General features: G+C 51.2%; 5 protein-coding genes across 5 annotated transcripts; 1 reads left to right on the top strand and 4 right to left on the bottom strand.

Annotated features, from left to right (window-relative positions):
• Positions 1-2,729: 2,729 nt before the first annotated feature.
• Positions 2,730-4,565, bottom strand: VTN00DRAFT_8522 (uncharacterized protein; the record flags this gene model as incomplete). The annotated part of the gene is made up of 7 exons (XM_069435386.1): positions 2,730-2,921; positions 2,999-3,204; positions 3,270-3,500; positions 3,569-3,913; positions 3,971-4,188; positions 4,258-4,358; positions 4,431-4,565. 7 exons carry the CDS (start codon positions 4,563-4,565, stop codon positions 2,730-2,732), a joined length of 1,428 nt encoding a protein of 475 aa, XP_069285337.1.
• Positions 4,566-6,778: 2,213 nt separating this feature from the next.
• VTN00DRAFT_8521 (uncharacterized protein) lies at positions 6,779-10,072 on the bottom strand (the record flags this gene model as incomplete). Its single annotated transcript, XM_069435385.1, has 5 exons — positions 6,779-6,881; positions 6,934-7,256; positions 7,319-9,634; positions 9,708-9,865; positions 9,955-10,072. 5 exons carry the CDS (start codon positions 10,070-10,072, stop codon positions 6,779-6,781), a joined length of 3,018 nt encoding a protein of 1,005 aa, XP_069285336.1.
• A 1,714-nt stretch (positions 10,073-11,786) lies between these two features.
• On the top strand, positions 11,787-13,161 carry VTN00DRAFT_8520 (uncharacterized protein; the record flags this gene model as incomplete). The annotated part of the gene is made up of 8 exons (XM_069435384.1): positions 11,787-11,798; positions 11,941-11,948; positions 12,007-12,053; positions 12,113-12,132; positions 12,193-12,204; positions 12,274-12,548; positions 12,637-12,724; positions 12,805-13,161. The coding sequence occupies 8 exons, from the start codon at positions 11,787-11,789 to the stop codon at positions 13,159-13,161; spliced, it is 819 nt and encodes a 272-aa protein (XP_069285335.1).
• Positions 13,162-15,470: 2,309 nt separating this feature from the next.
• Positions 15,471-16,491, bottom strand: VTN00DRAFT_8519 (uncharacterized protein; the record flags this gene model as incomplete). Its single annotated transcript, XM_069435382.1, has 3 exons — positions 15,471-16,187; positions 16,290-16,369; positions 16,473-16,491. The coding sequence occupies 3 exons, from the start codon at positions 16,489-16,491 to the stop codon at positions 15,471-15,473; spliced, it is 816 nt and encodes a 271-aa protein (XP_069285334.1).
• A 584-nt stretch (positions 16,492-17,075) lies between these two features.
• VTN00DRAFT_8518 (uncharacterized protein) lies at positions 17,076-18,616 on the bottom strand (the record flags this gene model as incomplete). Its single annotated transcript, XM_069435381.1, has 5 exons — positions 17,076-17,430; positions 17,486-17,926; positions 17,979-18,318; positions 18,381-18,437; positions 18,493-18,616. 5 exons carry the CDS (start codon positions 18,614-18,616, stop codon positions 17,076-17,078), a joined length of 1,317 nt encoding a protein of 438 aa, XP_069285333.1.
• Between the last annotated feature and the right edge of the window lie 860 nt (positions 18,617-19,476).

Below are 19,476 nucleotides of genomic sequence, written 5' to 3'. Positions count from 1 at the left end.
CCCCCCTGCTGCCCGGTAAGCTTGGCAGATTGCTATTTTCTACCCTATGCGATTTTTGAAGCTCTTGGAAGGTACCTACCTACCCAGACACTTATGGTGGTAGGTCACATACCCTAGGTAGGCAAAGCCAGCCCAAATCAAAATAGAGCAAAAGTGGCGAGGTGGGTGGCTTGGACAGTTAGGTATATGATATAGTAGTGTACAATGCATATTAGGCCAAGAACATATGTACATGCTCCAATGGACAGATCTGTCCTCCTTGCAGATACTAGCTGTAGGTACTGCATAGTTCAAAATAGGTATCATGATGTCAGTTGCAAATCGCAGATCCTATAGAATTGATTCAACAATTTTTTTTTTCCGGGCCGTCGAACCGAAGCAATCCTTACAGGACTTTCACATCCCCAGCTGGTCTGCGGTCTTTTTTTTACTCTGTACTGCTACTACAGATGCTAAATAAATAATTGCTGTTGATTGTGGGCCGCGTTCGTACTGTAGCTGTATATGCTGACTTTGGCAATGTCTAATTAAATATACTTTAGTACTGTAGCATTTAGTTGCTAGTAAATTGACGTCCCCGGTTGAATATTCCTCTTGTAAATTAAGAGACACGTAGAGATTGTCATACTGATGGAGGAGAAGCCTATCCCTAGCTCCTGATGCCTAGTGAATCTGATATTTTTGTTCCAGTCATGTATCTATCATATTCCAGTTGTGTTCCAGGCGAGAACTGGCATGTTTCTTACTGTATCAGTCTGTAAATGTTCGGATATAAGGCGATAAGATGTTTCCAGGAGCCCTTGTGATGCCTATTTCTGAGCCTGCCAGTTCTTAGCACTTGGTAGAAGCTCTCCAAGTCTTGCTATGGTCTAATATCTGATTCCCCCTGTGTAAACATACTAACATGTGACCCAAGCCTCACCGGAACACCCCCCTTTCCCACCCAATACCTCAACTCCAGGCAGCCGGCGCCCTCCCCGTTTATAGGTTATATTCTACTCTCGCCTTCATCTGCCAACAAGAACCCGGGATGATGGCCTAGCGGTCCCTCCGTCCCCCCCCCCCCCCGGAGCTCTGCAGAGCTGGCACTCGGTTTCAGGGTGCCAACGCGCGACAGAGGTCCCGGGTTCGATCCTCGCCTCTGGCTCCCAGGATTTCGTAAAATACCCCGGTACGGGGGGTTTTCGTAGCACACCTGGCTGGGGGGCTGGGGGTGTGAGCTTTTTTGGTCGTCTATATTTTTATTTAATCTATTATATTTTTATAGCTCTAGAGCTATCCTTTGGAGAGAGTTGTGCTTTGTGTTGATTCTGAATATCTATCTACGCTGCAGAGCAGAATTCAAAAGGAGCAACAGTAAGCAAGACTCGTCTTCGTCTTTTATTTATCTAGTATGGAAACTTAGATATCGATCTCACCTATAGCAGCTCCTCGAGCAGCCTTCAGACGCTGTCTTTCTGCTTTTTAACTTGAACCACGAGAACTGTGGTTATTTCAGACTTAGGAAGGAGACAATCAACCATACCTGATATCAAGGAATATAAACAAAGCTGTAGTGGGATTACAAGGTACACACGCGCAACAAAACGCGTTTCGAGAAGGTCAAGTCAAGTCTCTCGTCTAACATGTCCAAGGTTGATATCTCAAACTGGACTAACTTAATCCCGCCTGGTGTCCGACACACGAACAGTTTCTTAAACATCCAGCTTTATCAATCTGCTACTAATCCAGATAGGGGTAGCATCTAGAAGTTCATGTCTAGGAAGCAAGGAATGCAGTCATACTCCAATGGCTTCAACCATCACCCATCTCTGTAAGGGATTTCCATCCGTAGAGATAATCATGCATATTATAAGTTACCATCACTCCGGAAAAAAAAACACTCAAAAGCATAGAGAAACCCCTCTTCCGATGCCCGATACAGCCCATGCCTCCTATATGCATAAACACCCCGGCCCCTCCCATACCTACCGCAGGGTTAGCCCGCCCTTGATAAACATGACCTCTTCTATGTACGGATGCGTGGTGGCCTGCTCCGTTTGTAGATGTCCCATGAAGATTGTACCACTGCAGCACATATTTCCCGTGAGAGTTCTTCAATCCGCACCCGTTTGGGTGTTCCCAGATCCTTCCAATGGCGAGAAGGGATATATAGTCCTTTTCCCCCACGCGGCGTTGGCCGACTTACAGTAGAAGAAGGTTACCGATCATAATTAATTAATTAAAATCTAATTCAAGTACTTATACTTAAATTGCGTGCTCGAAGTGCATTCACGACTATTAATTTATCTCCCTTTTTTAGTGTAGATCTGAAAGACGTCTAATCTAGGTAGCCAGAACGAAAAAGGTATTCGAATCCAGGGCTTAAAGATCCTATTTCACTATATATATATATATATATATATATGTATATCAGAGCTGGTAGATTTCCTCGAATGTTTATGATGCTGTCTGACTGTTCCTTGTAAAGATTGAAGGCCTGGTTTAAAATAGCTGCCTACCTATCTTAGGTTACAGCATAAGAGTGGAGCTGAGGATGACTTTCCATGATTTTCTCTCTCTCTCTCTCTCTCTCCATTCCCAATATAGCGTAGATTTATCTAAAAGTACTAACCTCAAAGGATCTACATGTAACAACACACATACAGAGCGGAGAAAACAGGATGATATAAATCATCAATCAATTCAGATCAACTCATAACGTTCTACTTCTTCTTGCCTTGCTTAACCTACTTCTCAATATGAACCGCCCCCGCATCCATCTCCTTCTCTTTCTCCTTCTCCAAAACTCCAGACTCCTCGTCCTTCGGACTACCGGTGCTCTGGATCCCGATCTTACTCTGCCCGACCTTGTCGACCGTGTCTCGGTACGAAGGGACAAAGTTGACTGCGGCGGCGTAGGTCCAGGCGACTACCATGAACTATGCAAACACACAATATGGTCAGTTATCATGTAGGTCAATTGATTAACGTGTGTCTTCAGAGAGGTCAAGCATACCATCGTAGGAATAATCATAGCAAACCCGGTCGAGTTGCGCATATCAGCAACATGGCCCAGGATCGGAGGCACGACCGCACCGCCAGAGACACCTGCTACGATCAAGCCGGAGCCGCGCTTGTAGTGTCGTCCCAGACCTCTGATTCCGAGAGCGACGATGGTGGGAAAACAGACGGATTCGAAGAAGAGGGTTATGAAGAGCATTGCTGTATTTCATTCTAATGGTTAGTCAATTACAGAGACGAAATGACATTATTGGAAGCACACACACCTATGCCTGTATGCATCGTTTGTGTTATAGACGCCGCCAGGAACGCCACCGCTCCAGAGATGTAGACAAGGAAGACCCATCGGGGTTTGCTGAATTTCATGAGCAATGTCCCGGAGAATCGACCGACTGCGAAGGCACCCTGAGCTCCTGCGAGGAATTTGGCTCCTGTGGCACTCGATGTCCCCGGCCAGGTATCCACCGCGTAGTTTATGAAGTAGCCGGCGATAGCGACTGCAAAATGTCAGCAAAAGAAATGAAGACCCCGAAGATATGATTATCACCATAGGGACGGTACGTGCCTTGAGCGCCTGTATACGTAAACTGCGCCAGCGCCGCATGGAACAAAGCATAGTGTTTCCAAAACGGTTTATCTTGTTCGTCGACGTGCGTCTCAGCCACTTGATAGGCCATATCACTATCCGTGACCTCTGGGATGTTGGACAGGAAGAACACCCCCGCGAGTGCGAAGACAAATATCCCAATGGCGAGATACACCCATTGTACGCGTTTCAACGCCTGCACGTCGTCCGCGGTCTCTGTGAAGAAGGCATACGAGCCCAAAACGGGTCCGACGACGGTTCCGATGGCATTGAATGCTTGGGCGAAGTTGATCCGAATCTCTGCGTACTTTGGAGGACCGCAGACTATTGTTGTTCAGCTTAGGCGTTGTCTCCATATATTCAACATTCAGGATTGCTTACCAGCCAGATAAGGATTGGCAGCTGTTTCCAGAGACCCAAGTCCAGAGCCAATTACAAATGTTGCGCCGCAGAAACCTCCGAATGAGCGATTCAGACCTGCAGGCCACATGCTGAATGCCCCGACGCCATACAGAGAAAGCCCGAAGATGAAGACAGTCTTGTAACCGAAGCGACGGAGCATATAGTTGGCATAACCCAGAGATGCAAGAGGGTAAGCTCTGTGTTGAATTGGAAACATCAATCAACCATCGCCCAGATCTAAAGACCTATCCCCCCGAAACACGTACCCGAAATATGCAGCCTGAAGACCGGACGAGCGAGTCCTAGTAATATTCAGAGTGTTCTGGAAATGCTTGTTCAATGTGTCGAGCAAGCCATAAGCGAATCCCTGCGCGTCGTCCCAGACAAATGAGTCTTGCTCAAAATACCTCCAGTCGCGAATTGCATTTCTTCAACTCACCCACAAGAAGAATAGCATCGTAACGATGGTCAACGGCCACAGACTCTGGCGCAGCGTGAGGCTGGCGGCATCTGTGACCTTGTTGTTGTCGACCTTGAGGCTCGACCGGTTCTTGAAAACCTTCTTGATGCCCATGGTTGCGATTTTAATTCCAATTCATGGGCGCCTTCGGAGAAAGGACACTATAGGATTTCTTCACAAGGGAGTGTAACCGCAAAGAGGTACCGGAGGGGGACTGATCATTATATGCAGGAGTACAAATTACGAGCTGTATCACAGCACGCATAGGTAGGTATTTTCGGGCTACCATAACCCTTCTTACCCTTCGTCATCGTCGCTGGTGGCACGGCACTACTGTACGATACTCTGTCTCTCCCTCTCCCCCGCGCTGCCGATCTCATGGTGCCATGCCATGCCGTGGAGAAAAAAGCAGTAACCGCAACGTTAATACCCGCATTCTGGGGTAACCCCAGGTTCCATCGCGCCGGGCTGTAATCAGCGCAGGGAAGGGATCGTCGCCCGTCTCGGGGTAGCATAGTCCGTCACGATTCCCACTCGCCGAGGTTCGCTGCGATGCCGTTGGACAGGACAGGACTAGATCGAGTTGCTTTTCGGGATGCGAAACATCCTTGGCTAACCGCGTGGGCTGAGGGATAAATTTTCCCATTTGCTTCAGAGAGGAAAGTCTTTCCAGAGTCTGAGGAACAACCGCCAGCCAACAGCCAACCAACCGAGGTTCAAGACACAACGATATCAGACGGGATGGCAGATGCCTATCCCACCAGTCTCGACTCTCTCGCGCGCACGGTTTCCCACGCTTGTCTAGTCCAGTGAGTACAGAGTGCCTACTTTGGTCCAACTTGGCTCTGGATAGGGTAAATACGAACCCGTTCTCACTGGCCTGACCAGAGAAGGTGGCGATGATGTGGTGCTACTCCGTGTGTAGCATCCGCGTGCTCTGGGCGGCAGGGATTCGCGCGCCATCAATCCATGCCTCCGTCGCTTGTCAACCTCGTGATATGCTGACGCCGTCTCGAAGCTTGAAGTTGGTTCGTCCGTTCTTGTCATCGGAGGTAGTGCGATGCTCGTGGTGGACGGATATTTTGCCCAGGGTCCAGCTAGCAGCGAGCTTAATGTCCATGGCCGGAGCAAGGCCGATTGATGAAGAGACCAGGATGTATCCTGAAGACCCTGCGGACGTTTGGACGAGCGGAAGTCCGCCGAATCTCGTCCCCTCTGGCGCGGCCGAGTCACGGGATGTGCGGTTGCAAAAGGCCTTCGATTCGTATATAATACCTGATTGCAAGGCATCTACCAAGTACATGACTTCCAGACCTTGCTTTTTTTTCTAGACCATGTACAGTGTATACCTAGACGAACAGGACACTTCATGTAGCCATCAGCCGCAGTGATACATACATTAGGCCGTAATACTACTATACTACATCTCATTAAACAATAAACATCAAGGGAACGACAACAGTGCACTATGCACTATCATTACACAAAACCTCAAATCAAACCAAAAACCCGATTTGTGTACCGCACTGGGTGATAAATGTCGGGTGCCCTTCCGTACCTTGTGCAGCATTCTTATTCTCTTTCCCGAGGGAGTAAGTATGTCGACCACAAATATCTTCTCTACAAATAAATATCATGGACAGTACGGTTTGCTCGTATACAGTTAGGTAGAGAGGTATGGCGAAGAAGGGGATTTGAGAACAAATAAACAAGTAGATCTACTGTATATCGTTTCTAATTCTTGCTAGAAAACCAGAGATATTTTTTTCAACATCAAGATAATACGGATCTATATTTTGATCTTCCATGCAGCTAGTTCTTTAAGCCCAACCAAACCAAACTCGATACTCAGCAAAGTCCATTCATGCAAACCTTCGAGAAGAATGTGCTAAGTATGGAAGTATCGTGTCGTGACGCGTGCCAACATAGCTCTAACATGTAGAGTAGCACTATATCCTTGCTCAAAAATCCCAGGAAAAACGACGAAGTGATGACGGAGGTTCGAGACGAGGCCAATGACGTGGATGAATCCGATGATTGACCTTGGTACCAAGCGACATACGTGCTTACAAGACCTCTGGCCAAAAAGCCCAAACAAGCCTAGAGCGATCTTTGACAGCCGCATGGCAACAAAACAAAGTTGCCGCTCCATTGACATTTATGCGCGTGAAGCTATATCGTGCATGCCACGGCATGGTTCTATGCTAGAACTAGCCCAGAAAAGACGAATAGAGAAAAATCTGCAGATAGATGCAGCATACGCTGTCTATATCTATTACGGCATTTCTTTTTCCTACCACCTGGATACATGAACTCCAAATGGGCGATCATGCCTTTTTCGGCTTCGCCGCAGCGCCGTTTTGATGTACCTGGGTCACCCGCTGATCATAGAGGCGACGCTCAACAAATTTCAAAAGCTCATCGATGACACTGTCATCCACAGTCAGCAAGAACTCGGGGAAGTAATGGGTTTTGAACTTACATGACGGGTGCGCTGATCGCTAGAACTGCTTTCCATTCGTTCCAGCTCATTGGTAGAATGGAGAACAATCCCTGAAGGAATGGGATATACAAGATAGCGAAGTGAAGCGTCATCGAGAGGATGATCGCATATACGAGCATGAGATTATTCCACAGTGGGAACGTGAAGAGAGATTCGCTGGACGAGAGAGCATTCATGGCATTGAACATTTCAATTACCACGAGGATGGAGAGGGAGACCGTCGATGCGGATCTCGACATCTCGTTCGAGAACATCTCGCAGCCAATCTCCGGGAACTGCGCGGAGCACTTGTGGAAATGAGTCTACACATAATGTTAGCTTTCTGACGAGACGGTGAGAACAGTAGATAACCATAAGAACGGACCAATTGCCAGAACGAGATTTGAGGACCTTCAGAATTGAACATAAACCACCACGCGTATCCAAAAACAGTCGCTGCACCGACATATGTCCCGATCACCAGGTAACGGAAGAACAGCCAGCGACCGACAAGCGGCTCGTCACGCTTCCGTGGCGGCCGCCTCATCACATCAGGGTCGGGAGGGTTAAAGGACAACGCAGTTGCAGGCAAGCCATCGGTGACAAGGTTGACCCAGAGAAGCTGGACAGGGATCAAGGCCTCCGGCATGCCCGTCGCAGCTGTCAAGAAGATGGACACGACCTCACCGATGTTCGAAGAAATCAAGTACCGGATAAATTGCTGAGTGTTGCTGTAGATTGACCGTCCCTCCTCGACGGCAGTTTCGATGGTAGCAAAGTTGTCATCCGCAAGAACCATATCGGCAGCGAGCTTAGCCACGTCCGTTCCAGTGCCCATGGCGACACCAATATCGGATTTCTTCAGAGCAGGCGCATCGTTCACTCCATCACCAGTCATGGCGACGACGTGGCCAAGGGACTGAAGGAGGTCGACTAGCTTCGACTTGTGGCCTGGCTCCGTCCGGGAGAACAAAGACGCAGTCTTGACGGCTTCCAGCTTCTCACCTTCACTGAGGTCATCGAATTCTCTGCCCGTATAGCTCTTGCCTCGCAGATCCTCGTATTCGCCAAAGATACCGATCTGTCGACAGATCGATTCGGCGGTGTTCCGGTTGTCTCCCGTGATGACAATGACCCGAATGCCGGCTTCACGGCATTTCTGGATAGAACCGCTTACTTCTGGGCGAGGAGGATCAAGCATACCAACGAGGCCAATGAGTGTCATGTTCCGCTCCAGCTGAGCGTATTCCTCAGACGTCTTGGCCGTCCGCAATAAGGGATTGGCCGCCACATCGTTAACGCTGGCAACCGCAATGACACGAAGGCCTCGGTTTCCGTATTCGACAACCTCTCCAGAGATCAAGTCAATGTGACCTTGGGTGAGAGGCACCCGTGGTCCATCGGCGCCAAGGAGAGCGTGAGAACAGCGCTCAAGGATAGATTCAGGAGCGCCTTTAACCAGGAGCTTCTGCTCCTTTCCCTCTCCAACCAGAACCGACATGCTCTTTCGGTCGCGTGAAAACTCGTAGGTCGCCTTCAGTGGCAGACGGGTTTCGTAATACTTGCTGGCAGAGTGAAGCCTTTCAGATGGGGGCAGACGCCTCAGCTGCTCGTTAAGAGCAGCATCATCTGTGCCGATCTTTTCCACCAAGACTCGCAGTGCGCCTTCGGTAGGTTCCCCAATACTTGAGAATGATCCGCTTTTGGCATCATAGGAAAGCGTAGCATCATTGCAAAGAGCCAAGACCTCTGCCATCTGTCGAATTGTGGACGAAGAGACAGCTACATCCTCCACAACCTTCCCATTGCGTCTGAGTTTCCCTTCAGGGGAGAAGGTCGTGCCCTCAACATCGATCTCGTCCAAACCCTGCCCGGAAGCACCAAGGTAAACGATCTTCTCGACGCTCATCTGATTGGTAGTCAGTGTTCCGGTTTTGTCAGAGCAGATGACGCTGCAGCTTCCAAGAGTCTCTACGGACGGAAGAGATCGCACAACTGCGTTCTTGGCTGCCATCTTGCGGGTTCCGAGAGCGAGACAGGTAGTGATCACGACTGCTAGACCCTCGGGGATGGCGGCTACACCCAGCGACACGGCGATCTTAAGGTAGTAAATAGCGCCTTTCATCCAGCCACCGAAGGCTGGATCGTTGAAGTGCTCAATGTTGATAAGCCAGACGAGAACGCAGATAACCGTGATCACCTTCGCCAGCGTATCACCAAAATCATTTAGCTTCTGCTTCAGAGGTGTAGGCTCCGAGATCTGGGACGTAATGCTCTCATGAATACCCCCAATAGCCGTCGACGCACCAGTCAGGACCACGATGGCAGTAGCGTGGCCGGTCACGACTGTAGTTCCCGAAAAGAGCATGTTCGTCTGATCCTGCTTGACAGCCTGTCTATCCTTGATGACCTTGGTGTCCTTGCCAACACTTTCACTCTCGCCCGTCAAAATGGCCTGATCGACGCGGAAGCTGTTGCTCTGGATCGAAAGCAATCTGCAATCGGCCGGGATACGATCACCGACCGCCACATGAATCACATCTCCAGGCACAAGCTCTTCAGCTTTGATGCGCTGGACTGTGCCATCACGGACCACTTTCGCCTCATTTGCAGAGTACTGTTGAAGAGCAGCAATCGCCTTCTCCGCGCTGCTCTCTTGCGAAACCCCCACGATAGCATTGAGAATCAAGATCGTCAAGATCTAGTTCGTGAAGTTAACATTAGCAACCGGTCGAGAAAAGGACATGTTTTGTAGCAATTTCCGAAGCACGTACCACCGCCGGGTCCACAAATGCGGTCCAGTCATCCCCTTCCTCAAAAAGGGCAAGCACGAAAGAGACCGTCGCAGAACCTAACAGGATCAATACGAGCTGATCCTTGAACTGCTCCAGGACAAGCTGCCACAGGGGTGTAGGAGGCTCCTCCTCGAGTGCTGAACGAAAGAAGTGGGCCTGTCAGTATTGTGCCGATGATTTCCAGCAAAGGACACTTCGGAGACGATGCTAGGAACGTGCAACTTACCATTGGAGCCGTATTTCTGTCTGGACTTGAGAACCTGCTCTTGCGACAGCCCGGTGTCCTCCGAGACACCGAAGTGCTGCAGCACCTCCACCGGGGAGTATAGAAAGGAGTGCTCCATGGTCGCCCGCGAGCACACCAGCGACAATACGGAGTACCGGGATGGATTGGGGGAGCAAAGGAGAGGACAGCTCTACCCGGAGAGATACATGAAGGCCAGGTGGCTGGAAGGCACGAAAACCAGGAATAATCTAGAAGCGCGACAGGACTGGGCAAGCTCCCAGAGAGGAAAAGACAGGGCCAGGGAATCTAGGCGGGGCGTCTGGAGAGGTCGGCACGATAGCGCCCCACAAAAGATATCAGCTTGGCCGGGATATCAACGTGTTCTTTTCTGGTGACTGGACCTGGACGTCTCCGACCCTGGGTCGGTGAGCTCTGCGTTCGCTGACAGGTTCGTTCGGCCACAGCACTCCGGAGTACAAAGTCCGCCTGCGGGCCGAGGGTAGCGCCATTAAGGCACGGTCAGGTGAGCGCTTACTCAGCTATGCACGATGCACACAGTACCTCCGTATTACTCGTATTCCACCAGACAGCATCAGGCGTTTCTCTGTCGGTCATCTCCATTAATGACTCTTTTTTCTGCTTGGTCACGAGTCGCTTGGTCAAAGCACTAGACCCAGAGCCCGTAGATCCCGGTAGAACGGGCAGCATCAGGCCATATATCTGCAATCTAGTCTTTGCGACTGAGCCTACTGCCCAAATCCTGTCTACAGCACAATTGCAAATATCTGGCTCTCCAAGCGCCCCCCATAAGTCTAGAAGCATGGATCGTCGCCTCGTCCGCCCTTACCCACAGCACGTTGGGCGCGTGCACTCAGCGCGCAGCAGGTCTGCAGTAGCCAGGTCTTTGACATGTCTCCCCCCTCCGCTGGGCTGGAGAGAGGGCACCGTGACTTGAGTTTGCTGGCAGAAGGTATTCCGTGTTCGATGCAGCCTTGTAGATCGTTGCAGCAGGACATCATGTGCGAAGAAAGAAGGGCGTCTGGAGTACGAAGAAATGGGAAAGAGACGCTCTTTCCAACCAACCAAATCTTGCACGGTGCTGCGCATCATGTTTTTTCTGTGGGATCGCCGGCGGTTGCATCATCTGTCAATGCCAGGGCGAACATGATTCTGGATTCGAGAGGGCCAGAGAAAAAGACATCACTGGTTATCTGGCATTATCTCCAGTGCTCGTCCATCAATCAGGGATGTTCTGTATAAAGCCTTTCGGCTTACCAACCAGATTAACGGACCCCATACATCAGCAGAATGTTGCCTACGCAAGTTTGGGCACTGATCGGGAGTGCAAAGGATTATTTTCCCAAGTAGAACGGAAGATGGAGGCACAACCCAACCACTGTGGTCTTGGTATGCAGTAGAGATGGGACATCATAGAGCTGCACATCACGTTAGAGATGACAATAATAATTAAAATAATGACAATAAATCCAGATATATAATGATGTGATATCACGCTGTTTCTGGACACCCAATTTGCCCATGTCGTGAGGCGGCAGACGCCTTGCCAGTCTCAGGCTGCGCCCACTGGCGCCGCAAAGACCACCCCAAACACTCCAAACAACCCGCCGCGCGCCCGCCCTCGCTAAACCGCCGTCCGTCACCTCACCGGCTCATCACTCACGGCCTTGAAGATCGCATCACTCGACCTGCGAATCCATCCTCTTTCTCTTCCCCCTCAACATCCTCCTCCTCTCCCACACCCGCGTTCGACGTCATTCTCCGCGATTCCTCTGACTCTACACACCTCTTAACCTACAACACCACCTTTCACAATGAGTTCTGAAGTACGTTGACCCAAGCCCCTCCATGTCTGGCGCCTCGCGGCTCAGCAGACCTGTGATGGTCACGTTGCCGTTGCTCTGCAACTCCTGCACCAGCTGATTCCCTCGTGATAAGAGCCATGCTAACTGGATACATTAACTGCAGCGTGAGAGGTAATGAGCCTGCGTGCAAGTGTACAGCAAACGATCCTCATAACTGACACGCGTGCAGCAAGACCTTCCTCGCGAGGCTCTGCGAGCAGGCCGAGCGCTACGATGGTAAGCCCTCCAACTAAATACCAGGGGATAGCAGACATGGCTAATGCGTCTGTCTTCAGAGATGGTCACCTACATGAAGGTCAGTACTCAAATCTGTTGATGTTGTTGCGTTGAGACCCTGAAACTGACTCGCTCACAGGAAGTTGCCAACGTATGCGCCCAACGCTGCCACTATCCCCCCTTCTCGCCCCTGGATAAGGATCGGCTAATACCTTGTTAGCTTGGTGGTGAGCTGTCTGTCGATGAGCGTAACCTGCTCTCTGTCGCCTACAAGAACGTCGTTGGCACCCGTCGTGCTTCTTGGCGCATCATCTCTTCCATCGAGCAGAAGGAGGAGTCCAAGGGCTCTGAGAAGCACGTTGCCATCATCCGCGACTACAGGCAGAAGATTGAGGGCGAGCTCGAGAAGGTCTGCCAGGATGTCCTCGACGTCCTCGACCAGTCTCTGATCCCCAAGGCCGAGTCCGGCGAGTCTAAGGTGTTCTACCACAAGATGTAAGTTCCCATCCTAGCAACCGAACTGAATATAGAAATTTCGTGTCTACCTGTCCACGAGACGCGTATACTGATCAATTGATTACAGGAAGGGTGACTACCACCGTTACCTCGCCGAGTTCGCCTCTGGCAACAAGCGCAAGGTTGCCGCTACTTCCGCCCACGAGGCCTACAAGGTACGTCAAACCACGACATACCAACTAATAACGCGTCTGAAAACATTATCCGATACTGATTATATCTTTTTTTTCTCCAGAACGCTACCGATGTTGCCCAGACCGAGCTCACCCCGACCCACCCTATCCGTCTCGGTCTCGCCCTGAACTTCTCCGTCTTCTACTACGAGATCCTTAACTCTCCTGACCGTGCCTGCCACCTTGCTAAGCAGGCCTTCGACGATGCCATTGCTGAGCTTGACTCCCTCTCTGAGGAGTCCTACCGCGACAGCACTCTCATCATGCAGCTGCTCCGTGACAACCTCACCCTGTGGACCTCCTCCGATGGCAACGAGCCCGAGGCTCCCGCCGGCGAGGCCAAGGAGGAGAAGCCGGAGGGCGAGGGCGCTCCTGCCTCTACGGAGAAGGAGGAGGCTCCCGCCCCAACTGAGTCGTAAACAACGAGCAGAGGCCGTTGCGGTTCTTTCCGGTCGCGGAGGTACGTGCTGTTGCGAAGCGCGCCTATTTGAACGTTCTCGAAAGCAATTATGAAAGTCTGTTTTCAACTGCGTGAAATGGTTTGGACCGGCACATGTCTTCCAAGTGTTTATCATCTCGGGATTGCGTGAGTCGGCCGGCGGAGTTCGATATTTGGAGAGCGAAGAAAATGGGAGCCGTAGCGGAATTTGTCTCACTCTTTTTCTCTCTTTTTTTAATCTCTTTATTCTCTTGCCCTTAGCACAGACACAAAGCTCTTTTCTGTTTTACTCGCGTATCCTCCATGAGAAAGCAAGCTGTAACCCGTTTCCATCACATTGATCTCCCTGTGAATGGATGGATCTGTCGAGTTTTGCTTTCCCTTTTTTGTATTCCACATAACATGGGGCCATTATTATGGATAAGAGTGAAAGAAAGATCGGATAAAAAGTGGCAAGAGGACTCGAAAGGGAAAAAGGGAAAGAAGAGAATAGGCATGGTTCTGCAGCAGCGACCTGTTTTCTGTTGAATTTGAAGACACCCACCACCAATGCACACAAACATCTTGCTGTCTTTTCCCTCTATCCCTTTCCCCACCTCGACCCTTAGCGGTTTCTTGCTATGTATGTGTTTTAGTTTTTTTGCCTGGTTTCCTTTTTTAACACCCCCTGGTTTTTTTCTAGTCTTTGCTAGCAGCAGTTACCCCAATTACAGTCGGTCAATCCATCAACTTCAACTTCCTTGAACTGAACAGAGGATTCCTTAGTTTACTTACCACCGGACCAGTGAAAATGAAGACCAGCTAGCTACTGGATTTGATTTGATCACTCACCACTAGATATTGTATTGCATCTGAGATAAGATCGAAGAAAGCTAGCTACCTATTAGTTAGCAGAGACGGTTCCTGTTTGTCTTGACTGGGTGACTTTCATTAAGTTTTCCCCTCCCCAACCCCCTTCTGCAGACAGAATGGAAGTAGAGAGACTGAAAGGTTGATTTTCTACTCGTGTGGCCTAGTACTGTATCTCCTGATAGGTTTCTATATACAGTAACATGCCATATCTTTTGGCACCCCCCTCCTGCCCTCCTCTGTCCAAGCCACCTACCTATCTTGCTGCTTTTGCTATATATTTTGATCTGGGCTGGCTTTGTCTAGGGTCTGTGACTTATCATAGTGCCTGGGCACCCTCCAGTAGCTTCAAAGTCATGTGGTTATAGAATAGCAATCCGCCGAGACAGTAGGTAGCAGGGGAGGGGGTGACAAAGATATGGCAACCTAGTGTATGTATGTATTACGATTACGTTGCATCTATCTATCTATCTATCTATCTATCATCTGTCTCGTACATACAGTACAATAGGTACAATATAATAGTATATACTCTGTATACCTTCGTGTGGAGTTATTATTGTTATTATTGGCTTTGCTTGTTTTGCTGGGTTGGGTAGGTACTTCCTCTCTTGGGCTTAAGCTTAAGAGTCTCGTTCTAACACACACACACACACACTCTCTCTCTCTTCCTAAGAATGTAGGTGTAGATAAAAGAAAGTACCTGGATAAATGTATATACATAAAAAAAAGAACACACGTATAAAAGTCTGAAAGAAAGATGGAGAGAGAGAATATCTGACCCAATCCGGTTCGGACTAGATAGATGGAAGTATGGATGGAAATGGAAACGGTGGGGCGGGGGCGGAAGTTGTCTGGATAATTTCTGTTCTGTTTTCGCGCTGTTAAACGTATCTTTAGGTACCTTTTTTGTTCTTACTTATTGGGAGGATGGTGGTGATGATGATGGAAGTAGATTACCTGGGTAAGGTTATGCCAAGTAGGTAGATACTTATAAAAAAAAGATGAAGCTAAGCAGGCAGAAAAGGGCGCATACTATTTAATCTAACAACGCAACGAGTATCTTTATTGTTATTGTTCTTTCTTTCTTCCGATCCATGCTTAGTTTTAGGATTCTAAATATCAATCTTTCTACTCTACTCTATGCGGTGCGCCCTCGCTGTAGATAACTAACAAAAAAGTCGCCGTTGGAGACTCTCTAGTGGGTCGTTTACACAGGTTCGAAAGGTAAGTTTGAAAGGAGATGGGAATATGATGAGGATGCAAAAAAGAAACATGACTACCCATGCCCATTACCAAGAGAGATAAAAGATATAGAACAGATATAAGTAACTTGAAAAGAAGAACAAAAAGAGAAGTCCATAGGACGTGGGGGATCCCGAGAGACAGAAATGGGCAAGAGAAGATGGGGTAACAAGAACAAAAAAAAAGTTAGCTGGTTTACATGAAATCGTCATCATCCAGCTCATCCCCGGCGTAGTCGTTGGCATCGAACTTGGTGATGTCCTTTGACGACCCGGTGACCAGCGAGACCTTGTTCTTGGCCGCCTTGGTCTTCTTTCCTCCCTTCTCCGCCAGACGCTCCTCCTTCAACTTCTCGTTGCTGACAGTCGTCAGGGCACTCGCGACCTTCTTCACGTCGGCGCTGTTGAGCTCTTTGACGAGCTGCTTAGCGAAATCCACAACCCAGATCGCGTACTGGGGCTTCTTGGACTGCGCCGTCAGCAGCGGGATCAGGGTGTTGGTCAGCTTCGTGAACTGATCCTTGGTGGCGGGCTTGAAGAGCGGCATGGAGGAGAGGTCGATGGCCTTGGTCGGGTCAGCAGACGCGTCCTCGACCACGACAGCCTTGGGGGCGCCGCGGTTGCGGTTCAGGTCGATGTCGCCGAACAGGTCCTGGGCGTGCTTGAGGTCCGAGTCCTTCTCCGTGGCGCGTAGCCGGGCCCGTCGCTCGCTCTCATCTTCTTCCTCGCTCTCCTCCTCCTCCTGCTCGGCCTTTCGCCGCCGGTTGGCTTCCTTGTGCTCCTCTATCCGCTGCGACTTGGGCTTCTTCTTCGCGGCGGCCTCCGCCTCCGCCTTGGCCTTGGCCGCAGCGGCCTTCGCGGCCTTTTCCCGCTCTACCTCGGAGTCCTCAGCGGCATCCCACGAGTCCAGGACCTATTTTGAAGTGAAGGGTTGTCGTTAGCCACTGTGGTTGCCGTTGTCGTTGTGATGGGGAGTCTGAGAAGTTCGACGGATCGGGAACGGGGGAGTTCTTACATCATCCTCCTCTTCGTCGTCGAATTTCCGTCTGGGAGCGATTGGAACGGGAGATCCGGGAGTGCTCTCCTCTTCGTCGTCTGTCACAGCGAAAGTAGTCATCAGTATCCTGTCTCAAGATATCCACCAGAAAATCTTAGGAGATTTTGGCGGCGAACCGCCGCCCGCGGACGGAGTACGTACCCCACTTCGAAGGCGGCATGGCGTGTGAAACTCGTAGAACTGAGCCCTGGTATGCGGTGGTCCTGATGTTCGGGTTCGGCCTGGATGATAGAAGTCACCCCAGAGGGCAGAAGTCTCGCGCGGAGTCGTGGGTATCGGCGGCAAGACAGAGATGGAGGGGAAATTTTATGTGGGAAGATGTTCATCGCAGGCAAGAGACCGCAGCCAGAGCCTGCGGGGGCGAGCCTGAGGCACGTGATGCGGGCAGGGCCGCGTCGCTGCCCGAGGGTTTTGCCTACAACGACAGTCCACGGCACATCTATACCTCTAAGACAGTATAGTATGCAGGGATTACAAGAAAATAGAAGCCGGCGGCACGTTTCATTACAGAAGATTTTGATTTGGACCACTACTGACTAGGTGGTACAATTACCTTTACTACCCTGGTCGATATCCCCGACCATCTAACCTTCCTGTGTGATGTCATTCATCTCTTCGTGCCCAACGGAGCGGTATGATGTGTGCTCCTGACAGGTCTGACAGTCCAAGTACGTGCTACCCCCTCTGAGGGGATTGGACTGGGACAAGGACCTTCAATCACTTTGCTTTTTTTTGCAGTTGCATTTACAAGTTCACGGCGTTACGGAACTTGTCGCCGACGAAGACGGCGTTGGAGCCGAGCTCCTCCTCAATACGGAGGATCTGGTTCAGCTTGGCCAGACGCTCAGAGCGGGCAGGAGCACCGGTCTTGATCTGGCCAGAGCGGAGACCGACAGCAATGTCGGCGATGGTGACATCCTCGGTCTCACCAGAGCGGTGGGAGACCATAACACCCCAGCCGCCGGCGTACGAGTCCTTGGCGGCCTGGATGGCCTCCGTCAGGCTACCGATCTGGTTGACCTTGAGGAGCAGAGCGTTGCAAGACTTGAGCTCAATGGCCTTCTTGATGCGCTGAGGGTTGGTCACGGTCAGGTCGTCACTGTATTTCTCATGTCAGCTCACGCTCCATCAACCAACCGCAAGAGATCTCTTACCCAACAATCTGGAAGTCAGAGGTCTTGAAGAAGTAGCTCCAGGCCTCCCAGTCGTCCTCAGCGAAGGGGTCCTCAATGCTGACGATGGGGTACTTGCTGGCCAGACTCTTGTACAGGTCGGCCAGCTGCTCGTAGGTGAGCCACTTGGATGGGTCGCTGTCAGGGTTCTTGAAGTCCAGGTCGTACTTCTTGACGTCTGGCTTGTAGAACTCGCTGGAGGCGACGTCCATGGCAATGTGGATCTGGCCGGTGTATCCGGCCTGGTCGATGGCCTCGGTGATGAGGTCGAGGGCCTCCTCGGCAGTCTGGATGTCGGGAGCAACACCACCCTCGTCACCGACGTTGCCGGCAGACTGGCCGTACTTCTTCTTGGCCAGAGCCTTGAGCTTCTGGTAAACCTCAGCACCCTGGCGGAGGGACTCAGAGAAGGAAGGAGCATTGCTTGTCCAGTTAGCCATGCGACCTACAAGTTGTCTCTCGGTGTTTTACTTACTCAGGGACGATCATGAACTCCTGGAAGGCCAGGCGACCACCTGCGTGGGAACCACCGTTCAGGACGTTCATGAAGGGAACAGGAAGGACGTAGGGCTTCTTGGTTCCGGCCAGGTCGGAGACGTGGGCGTACAGAGGGACACCCTTCTCAGCAGCACCAGCCTTGGCAATGGCCAGGGAGACACCCAGGATGGCGTTGGCACCGAGGTTGGTCTTGTTGGCGGTGCCATCGAGCTTGATGAGGAACTCGTCGACCTTGGACTGGTCCTTGACGTCGATGTTCTCCTTGATGAGGGCCGGTCCAATGACCTCGTTGACGTTCTTGACGGCCTTCAGGACACCTGCAGCGATACTAATCAGTCCTCTGCTCCTTTCCCTGTCACCCGCGGGGTTATCATCTCACCCTTTCCGAGCCACTTGGACTTGTCTCCATCACGGAGCTCGCAAGCCTCGTGCTGACCTGCAGAACCGTCAGCGTTTCTATGCTCGTATGGCCGTATCTTGGGGCAACTAACCGGTGGAAGCTCCCGAAGGGACAATGGCACGGTGCAGACCAGTCTCGGTGACGACATCGACCTCGACGGTAGGGTTACCGCGAGAGTCGTAGACGGAACGAGCGTGGATCTTGGTGATGGGCATTGTGACGAGCTGAAGCGGATATCAGTCGTACTGCTGGATGAAGAACAGGGACAGGAGGAGGAATCAGGAGCAGGACTCTGGGACGGCGGGGGATGAGATATAGGGAAAAAGCTGTTGGTGAGGGCCTAGCAGCGGACGACCTTCACCGACGACCCAAAAGGAACAGTCCAGACAGCGCGCGGGGTGGCCCGTCAATTGACCAGGCCGACGCACGCCTTGGATCAACAGACCCGTGGGCAGTTGCAGACTGGCCGCTGATCCAACAACAGACAACGCAGAGGTTCTGTATCTCGCTGCTGGCATACTGGTGCTGTGACCATGGTGGGATGGTGGCATGGTGGGGCAATGAACTCAGAGGGGTTGCATGGCAGGATGCCACTCACCTTAGGATGACAGCGGTTGGGGGTATAGAGAGAAGTATGACAGGACAGAGAGCAGTTGTGAGGGAACTGAAGTATGAAGTCGGGCAGCAGGAGGCTCTACTTGTATAGCAGCAGTCCGGGGACCAGCGTGCTACCGCCTCGTCGTCACTCCGGATATTTCCAAGGCGATGGTGGGGCAGCGAAGCTCCTCGGAGACTCTCGCTGGCTGGCGGCTGCCCTTTCGACCGCCCGTCGCAGCTCTCCCCAGCGAATTCTCCCGCATTCCCTCGGAGCAAGGCGGGAGCACGGGTGCCTGCCTGCGCGCCTTGGGTTGGTCTTCGCCTCGTCATGCGTAGATCCCAGGGTCCTTGACAACTGACCTGATGTTTCTGCCTGAGGTGTGTATATGTTTCTGCCTGAGGCATATATGAGGCAGATCTGCCCACGTGATCAGAGCCTGTGGCATCCGTCAGCTGCGGAGCTGCCTGTAGCTTGCCG

This window comes from Thermoascus crustaceus, assembly GCF_041956765.1.
Source record: "Thermoascus crustaceus strain CBS 181.67 unplaced genomic scaffold VTN00scaffold_6, whole genome shotgun sequence".
NCBI lineage: Eukaryota > Fungi > Ascomycota > Eurotiomycetes > Eurotiales > Thermoascaceae > Thermoascus > Thermoascus crustaceus.
The sequence above is the reverse complement of the archived record's forward strand: the minus strand, read 5'-3'. Positions and strand labels throughout refer to the sequence as shown.